The sequence below is a fragment of the Rattus rattus genome, chromosome 11, assembly GCF_011064425.1.
Source record: "Rattus rattus isolate New Zealand chromosome 11, Rrattus_CSIRO_v1, whole genome shotgun sequence".
In the NCBI taxonomy this organism is placed as follows: Eukaryota; Metazoa; Chordata; class Mammalia; order Rodentia; family Muridae; genus Rattus; species Rattus rattus.
In genome coordinates this window covers 66646551-66667873 of record NC_046164.1, presented here as the reverse complement: position 1 = coordinate 66667873, position 21323 = coordinate 66646551, and the positions used below count along the sequence as shown (strand labels likewise).

At 49.3% G+C, this 21323-nt stretch overlaps 1 protein-coding gene and 1 pseudogene across 1 annotated transcript in view; both read right to left on the bottom strand.

The window, feature by feature from the left end:
* Wdr1 (WD repeat domain 1) overlaps positions 1-13157 on the bottom strand; it is a 33755-nt gene extending 20598 nt beyond the window's left edge. The window contains exons 1-3 of the mRNA XM_032915877.1: positions 13003-13157; positions 12576-12697; positions 2944-3034 (exon numbers count right to left, since the gene is read on the bottom strand). Of these exons, the coding sequence (XP_032771768.1) occupies positions 2944-3034; positions 12576-12697; positions 13003-13018 (229 nt within the window). The 5' untranslated portion in view covers positions 13019-13157. The remainder of the gene's footprint in view (positions 1-2943; positions 3035-12575; positions 12698-13002) is intronic.
* LOC116912015 overlaps positions 13025-21323 on the bottom strand; it is a 69981-nt pseudogene continuing 61682 nt past the window's right edge.

The following is a 21323-nucleotide window of genomic DNA, read 5'->3' as shown; positions in this document are numbered from 1 at the left end:
TACCATGTCCAGCTGGGGACATGAAGGGGAACATCAATCCCCAGGAGCAGGATACAAGTTAGGTGGTCTTATACTAGGAAGCCATCTGTGGATGGTGTCCAAGAAGACAGCAGTGTAGATCCAGAAAAAAATGGAGACCTGGTTAGTCATTGAACCAACGGGCCAGAAAGGAAAGTATAAGCCAGCAGTATGAGGTGCTGAGTATATATAGAAAAGGCATTGTGTACTACCCCCAAATAATCAGAGGCAGCCTACATATATATAGGCACTCTATACACACATCCACACATGTATGTGCATGCACTCATGAATAAAAATGACAGACACAAACCTATGTATACATGCACGCTAACTCAAGCACACATGACAAGGTTCCTCTCTAACAGGACCCACAGTTGTTCCCTGGGCAAGACCCTGTCTCTCCCTTTGAGGCAGCTTTCTACCCCCTGGGTTGGTAGACCGGCTGCTACTCCTCACATAGTTTTCCCCTCCATCCCTCAACTGGTATCCAGCCCTTTATATACAACCTCTGCCACCAGACCAGCAGCCTCTTCCTCAGGCCTTACTTCACTCTTTTTAGAATCAGCTGGAACAGGAAGGAGATAGGAGGAGCCTAGAGAGCAATGCCAAGGCCTCAACTTACCAGGATAGACCCCCGCCCCCAGTAGTCAAACACAAGTTGGGAGCCACATCCCAAGACAGAGTAGGTACTCAAGACAGAATAGTACCTAAAGAGATCAAGTAATTGAGAACCATTTTCAATGACCTGTTGATTTTTACAACACCAGGAAGGAAAATTGCCCAGTGAGTGCAGTGTGCCATTAGGCCTAGATGGGCTTCTAGGCAAACTCATGTCACACTTGGACTGAGAACAGAGCCATGGAGCAGCCATTCTTCTGAGTCTGCAGCATTCCTTGACCTGACACATGTGGTGCAGTGAGCACACAAACCTAGTCAAAAAGCTGTGGGGCCTGAAGAGGGAGGAGGAGAGCCTGAGCACAGTAGCTTCTATTCATACCCAAGGAGACCCAGCCCAGAGAACTCTCCACCCTGTGGTGCCCCTTCCAGCCTTCATCTTAAGGCTCCCTGTCCTAGGTATTAGTCCAAATCAGGCACCTTGACTTGGGGCCTCGTCTACATCCTGAGGCTGTCTGGAAATCACTGTCTAGAGGGAAGAAAAGTGAGACTGCCCCCAAAATGTCTCCTATGATCAGAGGGCCTTCCCAGAGGCTTGGGCTCCGGGGACAGATCCCTCATGTTGTTAATATTCCTTCCAGAAGGTTCTATCCTTCAGCAGCTGCTGGACAGCTGAACTGACAGCATCTACAGATTTCAAAGAGACGGGGGCCCTGACTGGGAGGGAGATGTAGGCTTTCAGGGTACTGGGATCCAACCCTTTTGGGCACATCCGTTAGCAGCTGACCTATCGTGCCAGCACAGCTTTTCCTAAGCTTCCCCATCCCCTCCCTTACTTCAAACACAAAACACTATTTTTAGCCCAGTGCCTTCATGTGCACAGCAAATGTCCCACTGTTACCCTTAACAATTACTCTGCTCTCCTCAAATTACACTGGAAATGTGATTCCCCCACAAGCTTCCTGCATTCTGCCAGCAAACCAGGGCGTTGTTAAGAGAACATCAAAACCATACCAATGTCCCTTTTCATGGACTGTCTTTTGTTGGATTCTACATTTAATCAGAAGGCCATCGGATTTCTGTCTTGTCCAACAGCCCCATGGGGACAGTGAGATCAGGTCTAGGCCCACAGGCTCTCAGAGGGAATGGCAAAGCAGGAGCTATGCCAAGCTGAGCGGCTGCCCCCACCAGCAACCCTCCTCTCTTGATAGATTTCTCAGAACACTCAGCTCAGTGTTAAAACATAATTTTAAAAGGCAGTCCAGGTAAATCCTAGGGTTTAAATGAAGACACATTTTGCTGGCAAGCAGGGCCAGAGGCAAATAAATAAATAAATAAATCTACAAGTTTACAATAAATCATGGGATCTGAGTTAGTTTTACAGAGTCAAAGCATCTAAACATAAACCTTGTTAAGTGCCTAGGGTGTGCCAGACTCCAGCCCAGCCCAGCCCAGCCCAGCCCAGCCCGGCCCGGCCCGGCCCGGCCCTTCACTATAACGCTAATCGTGTACCTGCTAATCGTGGCCCTTTCTCTCTTAAGTGTACCCTAGCTTCACTGATAGCTGCCATGGTTATCCCTAGCAGACCTCATGCTACTAAGTACAAAACACACATCACCTCTGGATCCTCAACCTACAATGATGGCCACAGCACCTAAAATTCCTGGCCATTCCTGTTCTGGCCAAGTGTCTGGGCTCTGAGTCCCAGCCATTGCTCCTTCACAGTTCCCTCCCTGTACTGGAAACAAAGATAAGCAAGCAGGCTATTAATTGTTTATTGGCTATCTGAATGAAACACTGAATGATTTGCGTGAATAAATGAATGGGATGCAAGGTGCATAGTCTACCTTCTCCGCTTCTGCTTCTCATCTGTAAATGGTAAAATTCTACTTCTAAGAGCTGAGAGTGTAAACCACTGCAAATGCAAAATAACTGCCTGTCCCATCTGCCACCATCCCCTACTGAGCTACAGAGGCCCAGGCTGGAGGGCATAAAGGCCAGTTCTCACAAACAATGCCAACACTGGTTGCAATGCTGGCTGGAAAGGAGCAGCCAGTAGATTGACACAAAATAGCCACCACATGCCCAGGCAGTTAGCAGGGGCCTCAGGGAACAAGCTAGAGCACTGCAACACTGCAAACTACAAAGTGTCCATTCTAGGTCTGCAATGGGCACTTTGGAGTTTATGCCTTCCTGTCACTTTAACTATGGAGAATCAGTGTTGCTCTCCATACCCTTAACCAGGACCCCAGCCAATTCCCAAGTCAAGCAGGTGCCTCCTGGGCCACACATGGTACTCATAGTTACCTCCAGAAGCAATGTAGAATCCGCTGGGTGCATACTTGGCTACTACCACCTGATGGGCATGTTCTGTGTAGATGTCAGCAACAGCAGGGTTCTGTAGGGGAGAAAAGCAGAGGCTGATTAGAAGGAATGTATAGGCACCAACTACAATACAGCTAGCTCCAACCCAAGACCAGGACAAGGATACACAAGGTTTAACAAAAATCAGACTAGCATGGCCTAAGTCCTAGAAAAATACTTACCTGGCCATCCACTGATGCTCATTTGACCTCTTGGGGTAACATCTCAGGTAAGTTTTTGCCAGCTTTTTTTATACTTCCCTCAGAGTGTGTGTGTGTGTGTGTGTGTGTGTGTGTTGTGTGTGTGTGTGTGTGTGTGCACGTGCATGCGAGCACGTGCACACACACACACACACACACACAACACACACACACACACACATGGGGACTAGCGCACAAACATTTGAGTAAAGAACAGTATGGTACTCCTATGTGGGAAGCTGTCAGCTGACAATGAATTCATACAGTCTACCATGCCCAGCTCCCAAGCCATCTCTCCTGAGTGCTGCTGGTCCTACTCAAGTACCCCTTGGGTCTGTCACAAGATAGGTCCCGGCTCTGATGTTCAGGAACAGAACAGGAATGAAGTTGGGAGCCTTCTGTCAGAAGCTTGGGCTTGGGAGAAAAAGGAGGACTCCTTGCACTTCCCAATACAGATCAAAAATGGCTGGACTTTGAGGAAAGCATGAGGATAGAAGCTGGAGCTAGAAAGTGCTCTACTCCTCAGCAGTGAGGTTTTGGATGTGTAGTTTATAAAAGCAGATACCTGATCATTCATTCCCAATCCCCTCTCACAAGTACGCATTCTCTGCAGCAGCCCCTCAGCATAGCCATTGATGTTTCTCAGTCTCTCCTCAGTTAAGCTTGCTTTCTGAAGGAATTAAGATGAGACTGTCTATCCTGATTCCTGCTGTCAGCTTTCTCCCACCAGTATTCTCTAGGAAGGGAGGCAGCTTCCTAGACTCAAAACTGAGATCACAGGAGGGGAGAGGGTCACAGGTGGTGCTAAGATTTTTCCTCAAGTCTCTGCCTGCTTTCCTAAGGCCCTAGGGTTTGTTTATCTCTGGTCAAGGGATCCTGCAGTGCCTCATTCTACAGATGGAGACCACCCACCTCCAGCCAGCCAACATTTCTGTCACCCGCTTCGTATGACATCCTATGAGCCATCACAGCATTTAGCAAATAATGTGCTAAGTACATGGTGTGAGGTGCAGGAAAACAAAACAAAACAAAACGCACCATCAGTCTGTTTCTTCTAAAACTTAACACAGCATTTATTTTATGTGTTTCATAAGTTAGCGTTTTACAGTAAGCATGTACTCATAAAATAAAAAGACTGAGAATCCAGAGAGGACACTGAGCGTTAAGTCAGCATAGAAACAACAGCATTCATCTTTTGGGAAGTGAAATCTAAACTACCATACCCTAAGAACCAATGAGACCATCAACACTGCTGCTAACGAGGACGGATAGGTGACCATAGTGTCACCTTGGTAACATCTGTATGAGATGGGGAGGTATGGCTCAGTGGCTAAAGCAACCAGAGTTCAGTAAAGGTGGAAGGAGGGAACTGACTCCGAAGTTGTCCGAACCTCCACACACATGCCACACATACCCACTAATGATAAAAATAAACTGAAAAAGGAAAAGAAAGCTAACCATGCATTCAGGAAACAACTCCATTCCTGGGTACTTCACTAGAGGAAACAAAACCCTATGTCCACAAAAGGCCACCAGGGAAGCCTTATCAAGGGACCTCAAATGGGGTCTGAGGATAGTCCAGTGTCTTTCTTGGATTCTCAGGCACATTAAGGGCTTGCGGCATTCTGTATGGAAGGGTAGAGCCCAGCTTTCCATGTAGCCCCCTCAGGGATGTTGTAATTACTTCAGAAGCACAGAGAGCTGTGATGAAGCCGCTTGGCTAGTTTTGTGGAGGGGGTAGAGGAGATGCTTGGTGAGATGAGTGAGTGGTGGTAGCAGGCAGGGATAACCAAGACAGCCATCCAGGAAAGATATGGTGTATCTTCCCACCCTCAACATAACACTGTTCAAACACAAAAATGGATTAAACTACTAACACCTAGCCACCTGGACCTCAGTCATGACGACCAGACACTGCTGATCTCTGTCACTGGGAGCCTGTTCTAGAATGGGAGCTCCCATCAAAATAGACCAGGAACTGGTGGGAATATAGATGCCTGGTAGAGCCAGGGGGCTTTCTGGAATCTTGGGAGTGTTGCTATGGTCAGGGAACTAGTCGCATCAACTGTGCACCTGCAATTACAGCACAGCTCATGAGGCACTGAGGCAAACCCTCTCCTGCTCAGCTCAAGCGTCACATCCTGACCCTTCCTTCTCAGCACCTGATACATCTAGACTTGGCTCCAACTCACCCATCCCTACCTACAGCCAACACTTTTGAGGGCTGTCAAGCCTGCACTAGCTACAAAATTGTGACCTTTTAGGCTGCATTGCCTTCCAAGGGTAGGAGGCAAGTCAGCAGGAAAGGGCATCCCAAAATGGAGGGAGAGGAGGCAGAGGCCAAGGCCAACATTCCTGACCCTAAATGGTCAGGGCTCCTGCAGAGGGCTTGTAAAAACCCCAAAGGGCACCAAATCCCGCCGAAGATGGATGAATCATTCACTCTTTCTCACTCACGCACTCTCGTTTGTATTCGGAGTACAACTGGGTCAAAAGACTCCAAATTACAGATAATGACTTGCATCTGAGTCAGCAACCTCCTCCCAACCCTCCTAGGCTCACAGCAGGAGCAGTTACTAGTGCCAGAAGATAGGATGGCTTCCCTGCCCTCAGTCCAGGACAGAAGACACCCAGAGTGATCACACACACCCTCACCCCTATCCTGCAAGTCCTCTCTCCCCAGCTTCCTCCCTAGAGTGAGCAGCCTGAGGAACAAATTTCAGGAGCATGGGGCATGGTTACCACTATGTGTATGGCCCACTGCCCTAGTTAGGGCTGGGGTCACCATTCAGAATAGCCTCCACAAGGTGTTCCTCACCCTAGACTTCCTTCTTATCTTCCTGTAAGGGGGATGGGGCCAAAGGCCCCAGGATTCCTGGAAGAAAGCAAAAAGTGCTTCCTCACTCCATGGGGCCTCCCCACCAAGGCTACCCAGTGCTCCTAACCAGCCTTGGAATGCATTCATCTTCAGCCACATTTTCAACCCAGTTCTTCCTGTTGCTCCTGGTATTAACCTTAGACATCAGCTGGCCCATCTCGTGTACTGGAACCATGGGCTTTTCTTCTGAGTCCCCAGTAATACAACTTATATGGGAGGGCAGCAGCAATTCAGTGTAGCTCCTGCAGTTTCCAGAGCATCCTCTTCCAGCATGAGGTATTGGGATCAAACAAGGCAAGTCTAAGTTAACCATGGCAGTCCACAGAGGACTCAATGGAACATGCAAACTAAACCTTTAAGCCATGTCCATCAGTGCCACAGAAAGGGCTTCCATGTGCTTCTTTAGTGGCAAAGGTCTCCTGGAGCCCAAGCAGAAGAGTGCTGGGCAACCTCCACCATTCACCCATGCGGCACATTTCCTGGAAGGGAACTGTGTTCCCAGTACTGCCAGGCTAGTGGTGGCAGGGACTGAGCAGATCCCGCTATGGCAAGGCCTGTGCTAATCACAATGTATAGGGCCCCTCTGTTCACGAGCAACACAGGTCAATCCTGTGCTACTGCAGTAATCCAGCTCCAACACAGTATACAACACATCCACAGCAGAAATAGTGGGCCAAGCCCCAGACTATACCATGCTGAAAGAGAGAACTGGAGGAGTCTAACTGGCGTTGTTCACAGCCACCCTCAGGATGGGTACAGTACCAGCCGTGGCCCTGATAATTCACAATGTACTGGTTAACCAGACTGGGAAGCCACCAAACAGCACACTGGACACCTTCCCTGGCTCCATACTCCAACTCTCAGCTCACCATGGTCCAAAGTTCTTTCCCTGCTCCACCCCTCATCTAGCCTATGCTCCACAAATCACTGCGTGAAAGTCCACTACTTCCATTAAATTGTACCTCTTCTTCCTCTTCTTAATCCTCATCTCGTAGTCCAAGGTGCAGCAAAGGGGACTTGTGGACCTGGCCTTCCCTGACATGTCACACTGAAAGGAACCCATGATGCATGATGCACTCAGCAGCCACAGTTTGGGATGCGCATCCTTTTGGTGCACCCCACCAACTCTCTACACTAAATGGACCACAGACTTTATGCAGGACTTGGGTGTTTGATTCGCCATCCTCAAAGAACCCGGTATTCACTGTGACAGGCGCTGAGCCGACCCGTCCACTGACACTGTCTGCAAGAAGATGCAGGCTATAACCGAATACCTAGCTGAATAAGCCAAGGCACAATGACACTGAATGACTGGATGTGACCCAGGCCAGCTGTTGTAAGGTAAGGGCTTGCACTAACAGTCTTCATTACTCCATTCGGTCCCATTCTCCTATAGCTGGAACCAGCATTAGTCTGTCCTGAGCTCACCCTGGCTGTACATGGTTGTTATGTTGGACGGAGCCAGGTCCTGAGAGGAGGGAGGGTGGTCACTTACAGGTCTAGGAGTGGTCTAGTGTGACCTGAAAGCATCAGTGGCCCTTGGACTGGGTCAAGACACTGCCACCTTGCTTCTGTACCTCCTGCTACCTGCCCAGCACCTGCCCAGCACCTGCCTGAGCACGAGCTATTAGGAGCTGAGTCCATCTACCCCATGGGGAGGCAGGGAAGACGTCAGGAGGGAAGCAGCACAGCCAGGCAACCGTCTGCAGATGTTCTGCCAGTCAATCTGGCTATACCTGGAGATGACCCTCCTCTTCTTCCTCTTCTATCTCAATATTACCCCACTCATTAAGAGGTACAATGAGATGAAGATTCTTCTTGGAGAGTGACAGCCCAGAGATGAACGACCTGTGCTTCTATACTGGGTGGACACTGAAGGTGGAGAGGACTATGGAGGTGGGACAGGGCCTTTTAAAGGAAGGTAACAAGTCCAGTATCAAAGCTTGGAATTAGGATCTTTACTGAAAGAGGCGCCACAAGTAGGGAGCACTCTCCATTGAGATGGCAGAAGCAAAGCAGGATGAGCTCTTCAGGGAGCCCAGGCTACCTCTTCCCTGTCCTCAAGGACTAGCTGCTGCTGCTTCTACTTTTCTTCCTTTCTTTTAGATCACAGGAGACTGTGATCTCCCTCCCTGCTCCTCCCAAAAGACACACACCCAACCAAAGTTACCATGCAGTACACTGGCTTCCTGTCTGGACTTTGCCCACTTCCACTGTGCGTCTAAGGCTTCCTCTGGGAGAACTCTTGCTCATGCCCTGAAAGCACAAGTGTGCTTGTAGCTGTTCTTATTATACTCTTCGGCATGAGTGGCTCATCCACAGCGCTCCACGGCACTCCTGACATTCTTGTAAAATGGCTTATAGTGTGTGACAATGTTATCTACTAGGGTTCTCAAAACAGACGTTCCTGGTATTTTGAAGTAGGTATTTCTGTTATAGGATGGTCCTGTGAATTGTAGAATGTTCAGCAACATCTACCTATTAAATATCAGCAATATACTATATTTAAACATTGATGGTGAACAAGCCCCACCCCCTCCCAGGAAGCAGTGACAGAAGTCTTGGCTTACAGCTAACAGGCTAAGCTAAATGATACCGTGGCTTAGTGGATGTGTACCAGAAATACCCAGAAACAATGGACAGCTACCCAGATGATGAGCCTTTGAGCAGTGCATTTATGTCCAGCTTGCTAATGGGCTTCCCAGACTCAAACTTAGACACAAGAGTCAACTGCATGGGCGGTTGTCACCTTGTCACTGTCAGGTATTTTTGAATGTTTCCAGGGGTCTTAAGAACTATGCTGGGCTGGGCAGTGATGGCACAAGCCTTAAATCCTAGCACTCAGGAGGCAGAGACAGATCTCTGAGTTTGAGGCCAGCCTGGTTTATAGAATGAACTCCAGAATAGTCAGGGCTACATAAAGAAACCCTGAAGTGACAACCCTAAAGAACAATGCTGGGTTACTGCAGGGTAGCCTGAACCACGTAGACAGTGTCTAGCTGCCAACTTGAGTCTTCTCGGTCCAGTCTTGTCCCTCATCCACAGCCTCTCCTCTAGCTTTATTCAACCAGTACCCACAGACCCTACCTGAACCCACAGACCCTAACTGAACCCACAGACCCCGAGTACCTGACTTGTGCTGAAGCACTCTGTCTAACCCTTGCCCACCAAGTGATCTTGGGGTGAAGGGCATAGAGTTCTTGGCTCTGGACAGAGCTGCTACTGTGACTCATTTCTGTCCAAGTAGTCAAACACACTACCATGTTCTGCTACAAGGAACACATTTTGCTATGACAGTATGCTCTACGAGCAGGCCCTTTAACCTGTACCACCTTGGTTGACAACCATCATGGAAAGGCAGCAGTGACTCAGCAGGCATAGACCTAGACACAGGGACCGTTCAAGTGCTATTTATCCCACCCCCACCTGCAGGGACCCACACAGGCTCCTCCTGCATGGGCTGGTAACAGATGGTGCCAAATGAAAACTGGTTTGAGTTTAACCTCCTCTGATTGGTCCAAAGAGACGAGTCAATGATTAGTCCAACTGCTGTGTGTCATTCCCTGAGACCTGATTTCACAGAACTGAGTTTCCTAGATATATACCTTAGCTCTGCTAGGGGGTTCACATCTGCCAAGATATAGAACTGTTTGAAAGTTCCCAAATGCCAGTTTCCAGATGGCCTCCCTGACCACATGCTTTAAGCCTGCAGAGAATTTCTTCTTCAAGTGTGGCAACGGGGTAAGGGGAAGAGAGACAGAGAGCATCTTTGCTACCAGCTATCCAAAAGCCAGGTCCACAAAGCCGTCATTCAGTCACAGAACAGCTGACAGGCAGCCCCAGCAGGAGGTTGGCAAGAATATTCTTGTATAAATTCTAAAGGTGGGTACCAGAAAATTTAGCACACAGTGGTGCCTTTCATGCTAGCCTTGCACCAGTGAGGCAGAAACAGGGGATTTTGAATTTTATGTAACTTTGGCAATGTAGTGAAACAGGAAAAGAAATTAGGTGCAGTGAACTCACTGTACTGGGCCAGGTATTCTAGTGTAAGAACATGAGGTAAATGACACAGAAAAGCCCTGTGTTGCTGAAGGTACAGACCAGAGAGAACAGCCTAGAGCATTTAGAAATAACAACAGCGACAGCTTCGTTCACATTTACTGTCAGCAGAAATTAAGAGGAGGCTAACAGGAGAAATGCTGTTAAAAGTGAAAGGCCCTCTAGTGAGGTAATTTCTAAACAGAAGTATAAGAGATGACAGGGAGACACAGGAGAATGACTGTCTAGGCAAAGGCCATACCACGAGCAGGTGGGATGTGAAGGATGTGTGGTATGTGAGGAGAGGAGGCAAGGGAGCCAACAGGGAAGGGAAGGTCAGAGGAAGAACACCGGGGCAGTGCTGCCGAGTGTGAGCTGGGGGTGACTGATCAGAACTGCGCCAACGGGCACAGTAAGAACAGACCTCAGGGCAGCCAGTATGGTACTCAGATGCGAGAGAGAGCAAAGCAGAGCAAGTCTGCCAGATCCTTCAGGAGTCTAATCAAATGCGACATGGCAGCTATGAGGATCAGAGCAGTCTTGGCTCTTGCACCTCAAGACTCACAGGATAGGGTTAAATTTGGAGAAAGGGGCATGCAAGAAACCCAAATGTGGACTGGGACAGAGGTCTACAAAGCATGATGTGGTGCTAGCCTTCCTGAACTTGGATTCCTACCAGACCACCTTCCTTTCTGTATCCTCCATGTTTCTGAGAATTCACACCTCATATTTTTCTAGCAACACTCTGCTCTAATAAAAACTGAATCCATCTTTGAGGACCGTAGCCCGTCAGCAAACTAGAATGTGCCTGATAATGTCCAGCACAGGAAAGGATGTAGGAACAGACCCCTACACTGTACTGTTTGTCCTGGCGTGCTAGGAACTTAACCTCGGTGGGATGAGAAGTGGCTGCACCTCCAGGAGAGACCAGTGAAGCCTGAAGGGGTAAGAACTGACTGGTGCACGCGTCACTGGCGGTGAACCCACCCCTATCAGCCTCCCTGTGCATTGCTGCTCTGATACTACCAAGCCAGCAAATCCAAGGGATAAGCTGGCCTAGCACCAGACTGACCACTCAGTGCAGGTCTCCCAACTGGAAGTGAATAGCAAAGTGGAGTGGGGAGGTTGCGTAGGGGACAGAAACCAAATACCCTACAGCTAGGGGCATAAGAAGATGCTTTAGACATCTTTTGTCAATTCCACAGAGCTCCTATTGTGGCCAGCTCCATTTTTCCTTTACTTTCTGAAAATCTTATGACCTCAATGGTGTTAAGCCGTTGATGAGGCTTCCCTGGTTCTAAAGAGGCTGGGCCAGCTTTCTAGGAATCCCAGTAAATAAATAGCAAGGCAGGCTCAGACCCAAACTTTCACCTCACTTGAGGTACCCAACAATCCTTTAGAGGTCAGAAGCCATCACAGGGCTGACCACTGGTTGTCTTAATCAGACTTAAAAAGACACAGCCAGCAGCCACCACAGTTCAAAAAGCAGCCTCATTTTACAAAGAAACTGGGGTCTGTCCTCAGCCAGCTGGGAGGCTCTTGGAGGATGGGGTGTCATGAGCCACCTCTCCCGACCAATGATGTACCTGGCATGCAGTCTTGGTGGAGCAGTCAATCAAAACCTCCACGTCTCTACCAGTCATTCACCAAGCGTGGTGAGTAGTAAACTGCCCCTAACTTTCCAGGCTTCAGCTTCTGAACCAAACCATTCCTTAGGGCTGAGGAAGGGAGTGACAAGATTTGAGCCACATCCTGGAAACAGAGAGGAGGCCCAGCAGACTGACTCATTTCAACAACCAGAAGAAAAACACGAATTTACAAGGGCCTCCCAAAGAGCTGGTCTGGGGATAGCAGGTCATTTTCAGAGACCCATCCAGCGGAATTCACTAGTTCCTGTTTCTTCTCTGAGACTCGAGTCTGTAACAGTTGGTGTTCAGAGGACTGGGTGTGTAGGTATGGGCTCTGGCACACCAGGAAGCCCAGGGTATTAGGATGATTAAGCACGGGGCCATTTACCAAGTGCTCCATTTATGCCAGGCACAGACAGCATGAGGACAGACGACCAGCTCATTCAGCCAGCCGAGGAGGCAGCGAGGGGAAGTGGCGGATCATCTCCCCATCTCCCTTTCCCCAATGCGGAAACTGGGCTCAGGAAGGATCAACAACCACCCCATGATCAAGCACCAGCAGACTCAAAGCTCTTGGCTCTAAGGACTGAACAGACCCAAGTCTTAGTTTGCCAGTCTATGGGGATATGGAGGTAGGGGTCAATGAAAACAGTCCACACCAGTCCACTGAGCCTCCAAGGTGTGGTTCCTGGGCAGAAGGGGCGTGGCTCCCCCCTCTTCCCAGGCCAACTGGCTGGGAGGTGAGGGGGCGGAAGGGCAAGAATTCCGGGCTCTGAAGGTAGCTCGCAGGGCAAGGACGGAAGCAGGCCCCGCCGGGCAGAGAGTACTCACGTCGATGTTCCTCAGGATGACGCACTTGCCATTGGTGTAGAGGAAATTATCGCCCTTGGGGTCTCCACCGAGGATCTTAGAGACACCCCGCTCCACCTGGGGGAGGCTGGCGAACACCTTCTCTGAGGAGACACAAACCCCGCACGGTGCATGAGGGGCGATCCCGGCCTCGCGGGACCCAGGTTGTTGCAGGCAGTCAGCGCTGGGGGTCCCGAGACGGTCACCTGTTGCCGCCTGCGGGCACGGCCGGCAGACTTCCCGGGCGGCGGTCAGGCCCCGGGGTCGCGCAGCTCGGCCGGCCCAGCCCACAACGCCCACTTTGGGGTTCCCAGCCCGCACCCCGCGGCCGTGGGAGACCCCGGCCGCGCCCTCCTGCCTGCACCGACCCCAGAAGCCAGCAGCCGCGCGCGGAGGCCCACGCACTCACTGATCTCGTACGGCATCCTCTCCTACTTGTTACGGCGCCCCGCTCGAGTAGAACCTAGCAGTGGCCGAGCCCAGGGACGGCGCGGAAGGCGGCGCCGGGCGTGCCCGGCGCGGAGGGGGCGGTCCGAAGCCCGGCTCCGAGGCCCGTACGCGCCTGCCCTGCGCGCTACCGCTGCGGACAACCCAACCCGGAAGCGCGGCCCCGGTGCGGCTCGCCCCCAGCTTTGACCATATATAGTCAAGCGCTCAGCTCGGCGGCTGCAGCCCCGCGAGCCTGCGCGGACACCGCCCCGCCCCTCTTACGGCCCCACCCCGGAAGTGACGCGACACGACCGGTGAAAAGGCGGTGCTGAGGGTTGTAGGTGTGGGATGTGTGGTTTTCTTTGGCTTGTCAGGCTTTGAACAGGTAGCCTTCTTGTGGAACAGATCTCTCTCTCTCTCGAGCTTTCAGCCGGCTTGGCTCCCCGGCTTGCAAAAGACTTGAAGCCACGTATGGATTTTTTTTGTTTGTTTGCTTTTTACTGGGTATGTGTAGGAACACCTTCCCAGACCCTATGTCTCCCTCTTTCCCTGTCTCCCTCTCTCCCTGCACTTACTCTTAAAACTTCCTAGTAGCAAAGAAGCCAAGACTAAAGGATGTAATTCTTAAGGAGGGCAGGGGTTGTTTCCTAACATACTCTCTGGGGAGGGCGTGAGGGTGGAACTCTGTTAGTGGAGAGGGAAAAGAAGCAAAACCTGGAATTTTCTGAGCCTTGCAATGTTTCATTAGGGCAAAATGGAGTCCTCTGACAACTTGTTTGAAAAGCTCTGAAACCTTAGTTGGAAACCTGGGAAGTGGTCTTTCAAAGGAGAGCTCTTAGGACTTTGCAGCAAATGAAAAAGTCAAATTCTGCTTTATAAGTTGGAGTCAGGTTTGTCTTGCTAATTACCTGCGGGCCAGTCCCGACCCCCTCCTGGTTCACCTGGATACCCACTGGTTTCCTCTCTGGCCTGATGGAGTTTATCTTCATCTAACCTGCTGTCTAGTTAGCAATTAAATGAACTTAAAGCCTATAGGAGCTCCCAAATTTCGTAGTTTTTTTTTTTTAAGTGCCCTCCTAGGTCCTATGTGGGAGCTTCAGTGTTTCTTGTTTTCCTTAGTACCTAATCTTTTATGCTCTGGTAGACCAGCACTTTTAAGGTTGTGTGAATGCTACCCCCTGCCCTCTGTGACATCTGTTGTTTGCCAGTACTGCTAGTCTAGGGATCCCTCCCGTTGTGTTTTATAAAGAAGAAGCCAGGGATATGTTTGGTTGTGGAGGCGCAGTTGGGGGTTGCCTCTGCGGGCCCTGAAGCATCGCTCCCCCCCCCCCCTGAGGTACCAGCCACAGACGGTATAGAATAGAATAGATTTATTTAGGGCGTGGGAGGGGAGTTGAGCAGGTAGGAGGGAGAGTTAGAAGCCAGCCATGAACACGTGTGTGGGGGGTGAGGGGATGGGAAGAAGAAAGGACAGAGAGGGAAGAGAGCAAGAGAAGAGAGTGAGGAGGGGGACTGGGGAAGCAGCACCTTTTATAGTGAGTCAGGCATACCTGGCAACTGTTGCCAGGCAACTGTGAGGCGGAGCCTAAAAGGAATGCCAATATCTGCCTGGTTTAATACTTTCAAAATTGGTGACTTCTCAGTCACTTTCTCAATGAGTCACCTGCCCCAGCCTTTAAACTGCAGCTTTCTTGCCACTGTAAATAGGGTCATTAGCTTGTTTTCCCCAGTTTCATTGTTGATGTTGCTGTAAAATCACCAAACTGCCCACCAGCAACATGTGGCTACTTAACTACAATTATGACTTCAAACAGCCCCAGTGTTAGTCTTTTAGGGACCTCACTGCACAGTGCAAATGAAAGACGCTCTCCCTGGTTTGGAACATACTACCAGATGGCTGTGGTCCAGCGCTGTCCTAGGGAAGTTTTCTCTAACAGCAAGATGTCTGTCCTAGGATTCTGGGACAGAGGATAGTGTAAACCGTGAGTTTCTGATTTACTAGAAAGACTTGTTTTAGGTAACAGTTTAGTGATAACCTTTGTCAACCATACTAAAATTCCCACTCAGCACAGTACAAAGACTGCCGGGGCAGCACCAGTTCCAAGCTCTTCACAAGCTGGTAGCTGTCCTTTGTGCATCAAACCTTGGTACTGACAAAGTGACCCTACATAACACTTTGGGGTCAAGCTGTCTGGCAAAATCCAGACTCCGGTGTACGTTTTATCTTGAGGTACATGAAAGCTCTGGAGAATTTGGATGTGGGGCAGCTTATTCACGATAAAAAACGTGTACCCTACCATGTGCCAAGTTTTCCAGGTTTTAGTGTAAAGAGGGGGCACTCGGGTGTGTGAAGTGGTTTAAGTTCACATGCAAGGAACAGGCTGGCTACCCCTGGCAGCACTAATGTTTGGAGACAAGCAGCTGAGTTTGTCCAGCAGTAAGCCAAGTGAGGAAACACTCGATGTGTCCACACAGTGACTTCAGTCCCTAGAAATTAGCCTGGCCACTTGCACCAGTCTGTCTGTACACCCAAACGCCTCCGTCGCTGTCTAAGGGAGTCTTACAAGCTGCTAGCTCTTCAAACAGACACACGTACCAAGTGAGATGAATGCAGGCTTCTTTGGCATGTTCTTTCCCACACTGACTAGTGAGTGGTCCAGCCTCATCTCTATCCCCCACATTCAGACTGTCATTAACTCCAGTGTTTCATTGCAGGTGCATTCCCTTGTGTCCACTTCCCCTGAGGCTGACGACCGAGGTCCAGCTATCAAAGTGTTGAAGTCCGGCCATCAAAAGTCCCCTGTGGCTCACCTAATTAACATGCCCAATTAAAATTAAACACCTCATCCTAACACAAGGTTACCCCTTTTACCTTTATAAACTGTCCTTTGCCTGTGGGCCAAGATCAAGCCTGTCTCCTTTCTATCCAGAGGCAGTCATTTATTGTTCCTCTCTTAAACAAATACACTTCTCCCCTCTCCGTTGTATTTCCCCTTCTCCTTTGTCTTCTATCTTCTGTCTTTATCTCTTATTCCCTGCCCTTTGTCTCTCTGGGGCAAATACATCTAACTTTGTGCTGAGAACTTGGGTCTTGGGCAGTCCAGAGCTGATACGATCCTTTCAGTGGTCTTAGGATCAGTAATCTTAGTCACTTATCCCTCTACTCAGCTTTTGGCCCCTGAAGTCCTAGAGTTACCTGTCCTGATGACCTGCCTGATTTTCATTCAGCTTAATGGGTGTGGTTCTACTCTGCCTAGCAGCTAACTACCTCAGTCTCCTGTTCCTGTTATTTCTAGGCCGTTCCAGACACCACACTTTGAGGTCATCCTCTTTACAAGCTACAGGCCAAGTGGTTTGGCACTGGTTGCATCGTTTCTCCCTTCCCCCACGAGCACAGAGCTTTCCAGACAGTTCAAATGAAGCTGCTGATTGCTGTGAGGAAATGGGTGCATAAGATACCACAAATTTGCATTCAATTCCAAAGCTGCTGCATTAAAGCAAGGGACCCAAGAATGCTTATGGAATGACAAGGGACAGTCGTGCTTGCGTAAGCTAGTTTCAGCAACTTTAATTAGGGAACATGGAGACCCCTCAGTTGGCCGTGGATGTATTGTCTTAGAGCCCCCAGCTGGAAAGTTGCCTCCTGTTTCCCCACATGGTGGGATATATCAGAGCGAGACCTGTCCTGGGAACAGAAAACAGATGATTCTGGGCATCCAAGGCGTATCTAACCTCTTCCTTGCAGCCCTCTATTTCTTAGGCCTAGTTCTAGATCGGGGAAAGGGTTTTTCCTTGTCCACAACTGTATCCAGTCTGACACGGTGCCACTCATAGAACTAGGCTGATGCCCCTACTCTCTAGAGTCTAGAGGTTTGCTGTGTGGACTGAGTCTTCTGGAAAAGGGGTGTCTTCCATGCCATTGACTCTGCCTTCTCACAGCTACCCTCTAAAGGAATTTCAGAACCTGTCTCAGTTGTGATCTCTTAAATGAGCTGAGGTAGGCCATATTCAGGGGCCATCTCCAGTCTCTGGAATAGTCAGAATTAGGGTCACCCCTTTTGCAGCCTCACTTTCACCCATCTCCACTCTGCACCACGACTGACTCTCCAGGAGGTTGCTGTCTGTGGTAGAAGTAGACTTTCCGCTGCTGGAACCAGCCTGCAATGTCTTTGGCTGCTAAGCTTGCCTTCTTGGATCTTGGAAATCCTAAAATCTAACACAGGTTCAATACTTAGGTGCACTTAGATGTGACTTAGAAGGGTTTTTTTAAGTCGCATGGGAGGAAAGCGAGCTTTCAGGTACTTGTTTGATTCTGGGGCTGGTCTCGGGAGGTTGTCACATGGAAAGGAGAGCTGAGCTGTTCTCCACAAAGAACTGCTGCTCTGGTCTTCAGACCCTGGTTGAAGGAAGCCGAGGACTGGTTACGGGAATCCTGGCTTGACGCCATAAACCTACCCAGAAGTTATCAGCACTGTAATTTTTTCAGAGGGGAAGAACAGGTGGATGAAGTTGTCCCTCAGGGAGCTTGTTCCTGGATCCCTCCCAAGTGTCTCTATAAATACTTTGTTTACAATTGATCAACGTCATGGCAAGCTTGTAGAGTTGTCATGACGTCTGCTGTAGTTCACTTTTCTGTTTCTGTGAATGATCCAAAAGCAACCGGGGAGAGGAAAGCTTATTTCAACTTGCTCTCCAAGTTCACAGCCCACCATTGAGGGGGATTCAAGGAAGGAACTTGGAGTAGAAACTGAGAAGGAATGTTGCTTGCTGTCTTGCTTTTCAGATCACGATACTCATGCTCAGCCATCTTGCTTTTACAAACCAGGACTGTCTTACCAGTGATGGCACTGCCACAGTGGATTAATGCCCTCCCACACTAATTATCAAAACAACTCACAGATGAAGCCACTAGGCAGATGTCACTGGGGCAACTCTTTGAGATTATCCTATTACTAGGTAACTCAAGGTTCGTGACAGGTTGACCATATAAACCACATGGTCTTTCAGTTCTATCATGGACCCAGTCACTTTCCAGTTTGAGGTTATCTACGGTAGACACTTTGTAAGAACTTTGCATTGCTGCCAACATCATAGCTACTTATAATTCAGGTGCATCCTGTAACTTTAATTTTTTCAAACCCTATTTTTAATGAGGGTTTTTAAATGCTTTAACCTTCCTTGTAACCCACTACCCACTAGGGGTAGTGGAAAAGAAAGGATACAGGGGAAGTGTACCTGTTCAGAAAAGCTCTTTAGAGCAAGTCTGTGCTGTCTGGAAATCGGCAGTTCAGTTCCCAGGTTAGCAGGCAGCGGCAGCTTGATCCACTCGCAAACACTTCATGGATACACCAACAGTCCAGTTTGGTAGAGTCGAGTTAGTACCAGCAGTGACATGACCTCAGCCTCGGCTGGAGTCAGCAGGAGGGACCAGCAAGAACACAAGTTCTCAGCTGTGCCTCTCTCAGGGAAGCGAAAATCAGTGGAGATGAGAGACCCATAAGCATTAAACACCTAGCTATACCAGTAAGCCAAGCTCTGTCTCTGTCACTCCATGGAGTTCTATTCATACCCCCTAGACATCACATGTCCTCTATGTATGTGCCTTGCCTCAGCACCGCTCTTGACTCAGGTGAGTCCTTGGAAGCAGTAACAAACTGCAGTACACCACCAGATGGTTTTGACGTGTTTCTCTTTATGGCATCCTGACAAATGCGGCTCAACTGTACAATGTGAAGCAGACCAATACATGCATATCGTTAGCAAAGACTCCTTCATCAAGTGTCCTTTTGTTCGTGTTGCTTTGGCAGAACATCCTCTCCTGTGTCTGCTTCAGGGAAACGTTCCTTCACTAGACTGCCTTAGCCTTTCACACTGTGTCCACTTTCCCAAAGCATCCCCTCACGCGTTTGCCTCAGCAAAACACCATCCAACTGACTTTCCCAAGAGCCCTTAGGCTTCACACCCTGTTGTAGTTCCTTGCCTCTGAATTTCCTGAAGCTCACCTCCTAGGCAGCTAAGCCTATTAGCTTGGGATGATCCTTGCGAGGTTTGGCTGATGGCTAACTGCTCCAGTTGGCAGTCCTTGCTTTGAAAGACTTAGGGACCTAATCATGAATGGTCCTATGGCCATTCGGTGAAATTCTCCTGTAGTAGCTGTGGGCTCTTGTTACTGTCTCCTGCTCTGCACCCCAACCCCAAGCCCCTTCTGCTCTGTGCTGCAGCTCAGGAGCATCAGCCTCTACCCATCTCACGCTCTACCATGTAAAGTGGTTTGCTGAGGCCAGGAGACGATCCCAACTCATCTGTGTTCACGTTCGCCTACCCAGGGCTATTTTCTGAAGCAATGTTTTCTGCCTTCTTCATTCAGTGCACACTTTATAAGAACTAGCTCTGGGCACTGGCTGTGTGTTGTGTGCTGTCTGAGCACTATCTTTTTGTTTGTTTGTTTTTGGTTTGTTTTTTGAAGCAGGGTTTCTCTGTGAAGCTCTGGCAGTCCTAGAACTGCTCTGTAGACCAGACTGGCCTTGAACTTAGAGCTCTGTCTGCCTCTGCCTCCTGAGTGAGCATGGGCCACCACACCCAGCTTAATACTATCTTTACACCAAGGACTTCAGGTTCAGCTTTTGGCTTGTCCAAGTTCAGAAGCCATAAGTGATGTGCAACTAGAGTTCAAGGTGAGGTTGGCCTTCTTTAGAGCTGTTTTTAACACATAAGAGAAGGCCAGTACATAGTTGAGTGGGTGGAGGAGCACCCTCATAGAGGCAAAGGGGAAGGGAAATGGGATGAGGGTGTTTGTGGAGGGGTAACTGGGCTGTGGGAGGGATAAATAGGATGGGGGGGGTTGGGGATTTAGCTCGGTGGTAGAGCGCTTGCCTAGCAAGTGCAAGGCCCTGGGTTTGGTCCTCAGCTCTGGGGGAAAAAAAAAGACAAAATAACAAAAAAGATTGAGAGAGAGAAAGAGAGAGAGAGAGAGAGAGAGAGAGAGAGAGAGAGAGAGAGAGAGAGAGACTCAAGTACTGTGATTTTTGTGAACTTCGTTTTAGCCATTCAGCCAAGTTTGGTGTTAGTAAGGTTCAAAGGTTCAAACTAGAAGGTTTACACATCTTCCTTCTACCAGTTTAGGCTGGAAAGCCAGCCCTCTTGGCTTTCAGATATGTGGTCACGTGTCTGGTTATAATGCTTGTTTCTGGGGAGTGGTGTGTGTATTATCTGTTTATGCTCAAGGTACGAGGGCTTGGCCTTGTGATTAGCCTGCATCTTAATGGGTACTTTAATCGCAGGGTCTGATCTAAGGGTCATAGCAGAACCTATTGCTGGTTGCATAGAGACTGCTTCTTCGGTGATCTGCTTCAGTAGGTCCTAGCCTGCCCTGACTTGCATGTCTAATTAGCACTGTGCTCTCATCCTGACCCTGATTGGGAAAACTGTGCCACGGGATGCTTTTGTGGTGCTCCTTCAAGCCATTCCTATGGAATTAGCACAGCCCTCTTCTCAGGGGGTGCTAAGGATCTTTGTGTAGGTCTTGGAGCTTGGAGAACTCCATCCCAACTCCTGCCTGTGACCTCCGACCTTGTTCCAAGGGTGGCTGTTTCTGAAGCCTCTTATTAGCTTTCTCCCTCATCTGATTTAACAGGAACCAGAGGTCTGCTCCTTCCAAAAGCGCATCTACAGGAACCTTAGCTTCTGTGGAGAAGAGGCTGATAAGCTGGATGCTCCAAGCTGCTTTATTCTCTTGCTTCCTAAAAGGAGAGGAGCGAGTGATCTCCACCCATAGATGGCCTAGGGAAGGGCACGAGTGTCATTAGACCCTTTCATCTGAGCTCTGCCTGCTGCTAGCTGGTACTCTGATCTGCTTCCCTGTAAATCAAGTCATCCCCACCAGAAGAATTGAGTTGAAGACCTGCATGTGAATAAGGAGGAATGTTGACCAACTGGGATGACATAACGAAATACTCCAAACTTGAGTGGCTTAAAGAACAGAAATCTGTCTTGAAGGAAGCTCCAAATCAAGTGGCTGCTGAGGTTGAGTTCTCTTGAGACCAAAAGAGCAAGTGTTCCACCTTCTCTTCCCCAGGCTGCTGCTGTAGGCCCTTGCTGACGTTCCTTAGTTTGGAGCATCACCCCCTGCACTTGACATTCCCCCCTGTACAACTTTCTCACTCTAGGAGCGCACTAGTCCTTTTACAGCTGCTGGATGCTGTCCTCCAAGCGTCCTTTCAGTTTACATCAAATGTACTAATCTTGAGACCATCCAGATGGGTCTGTTGACAGTCTCTCATAGGAGGGTCAGCTGGGGCAGGA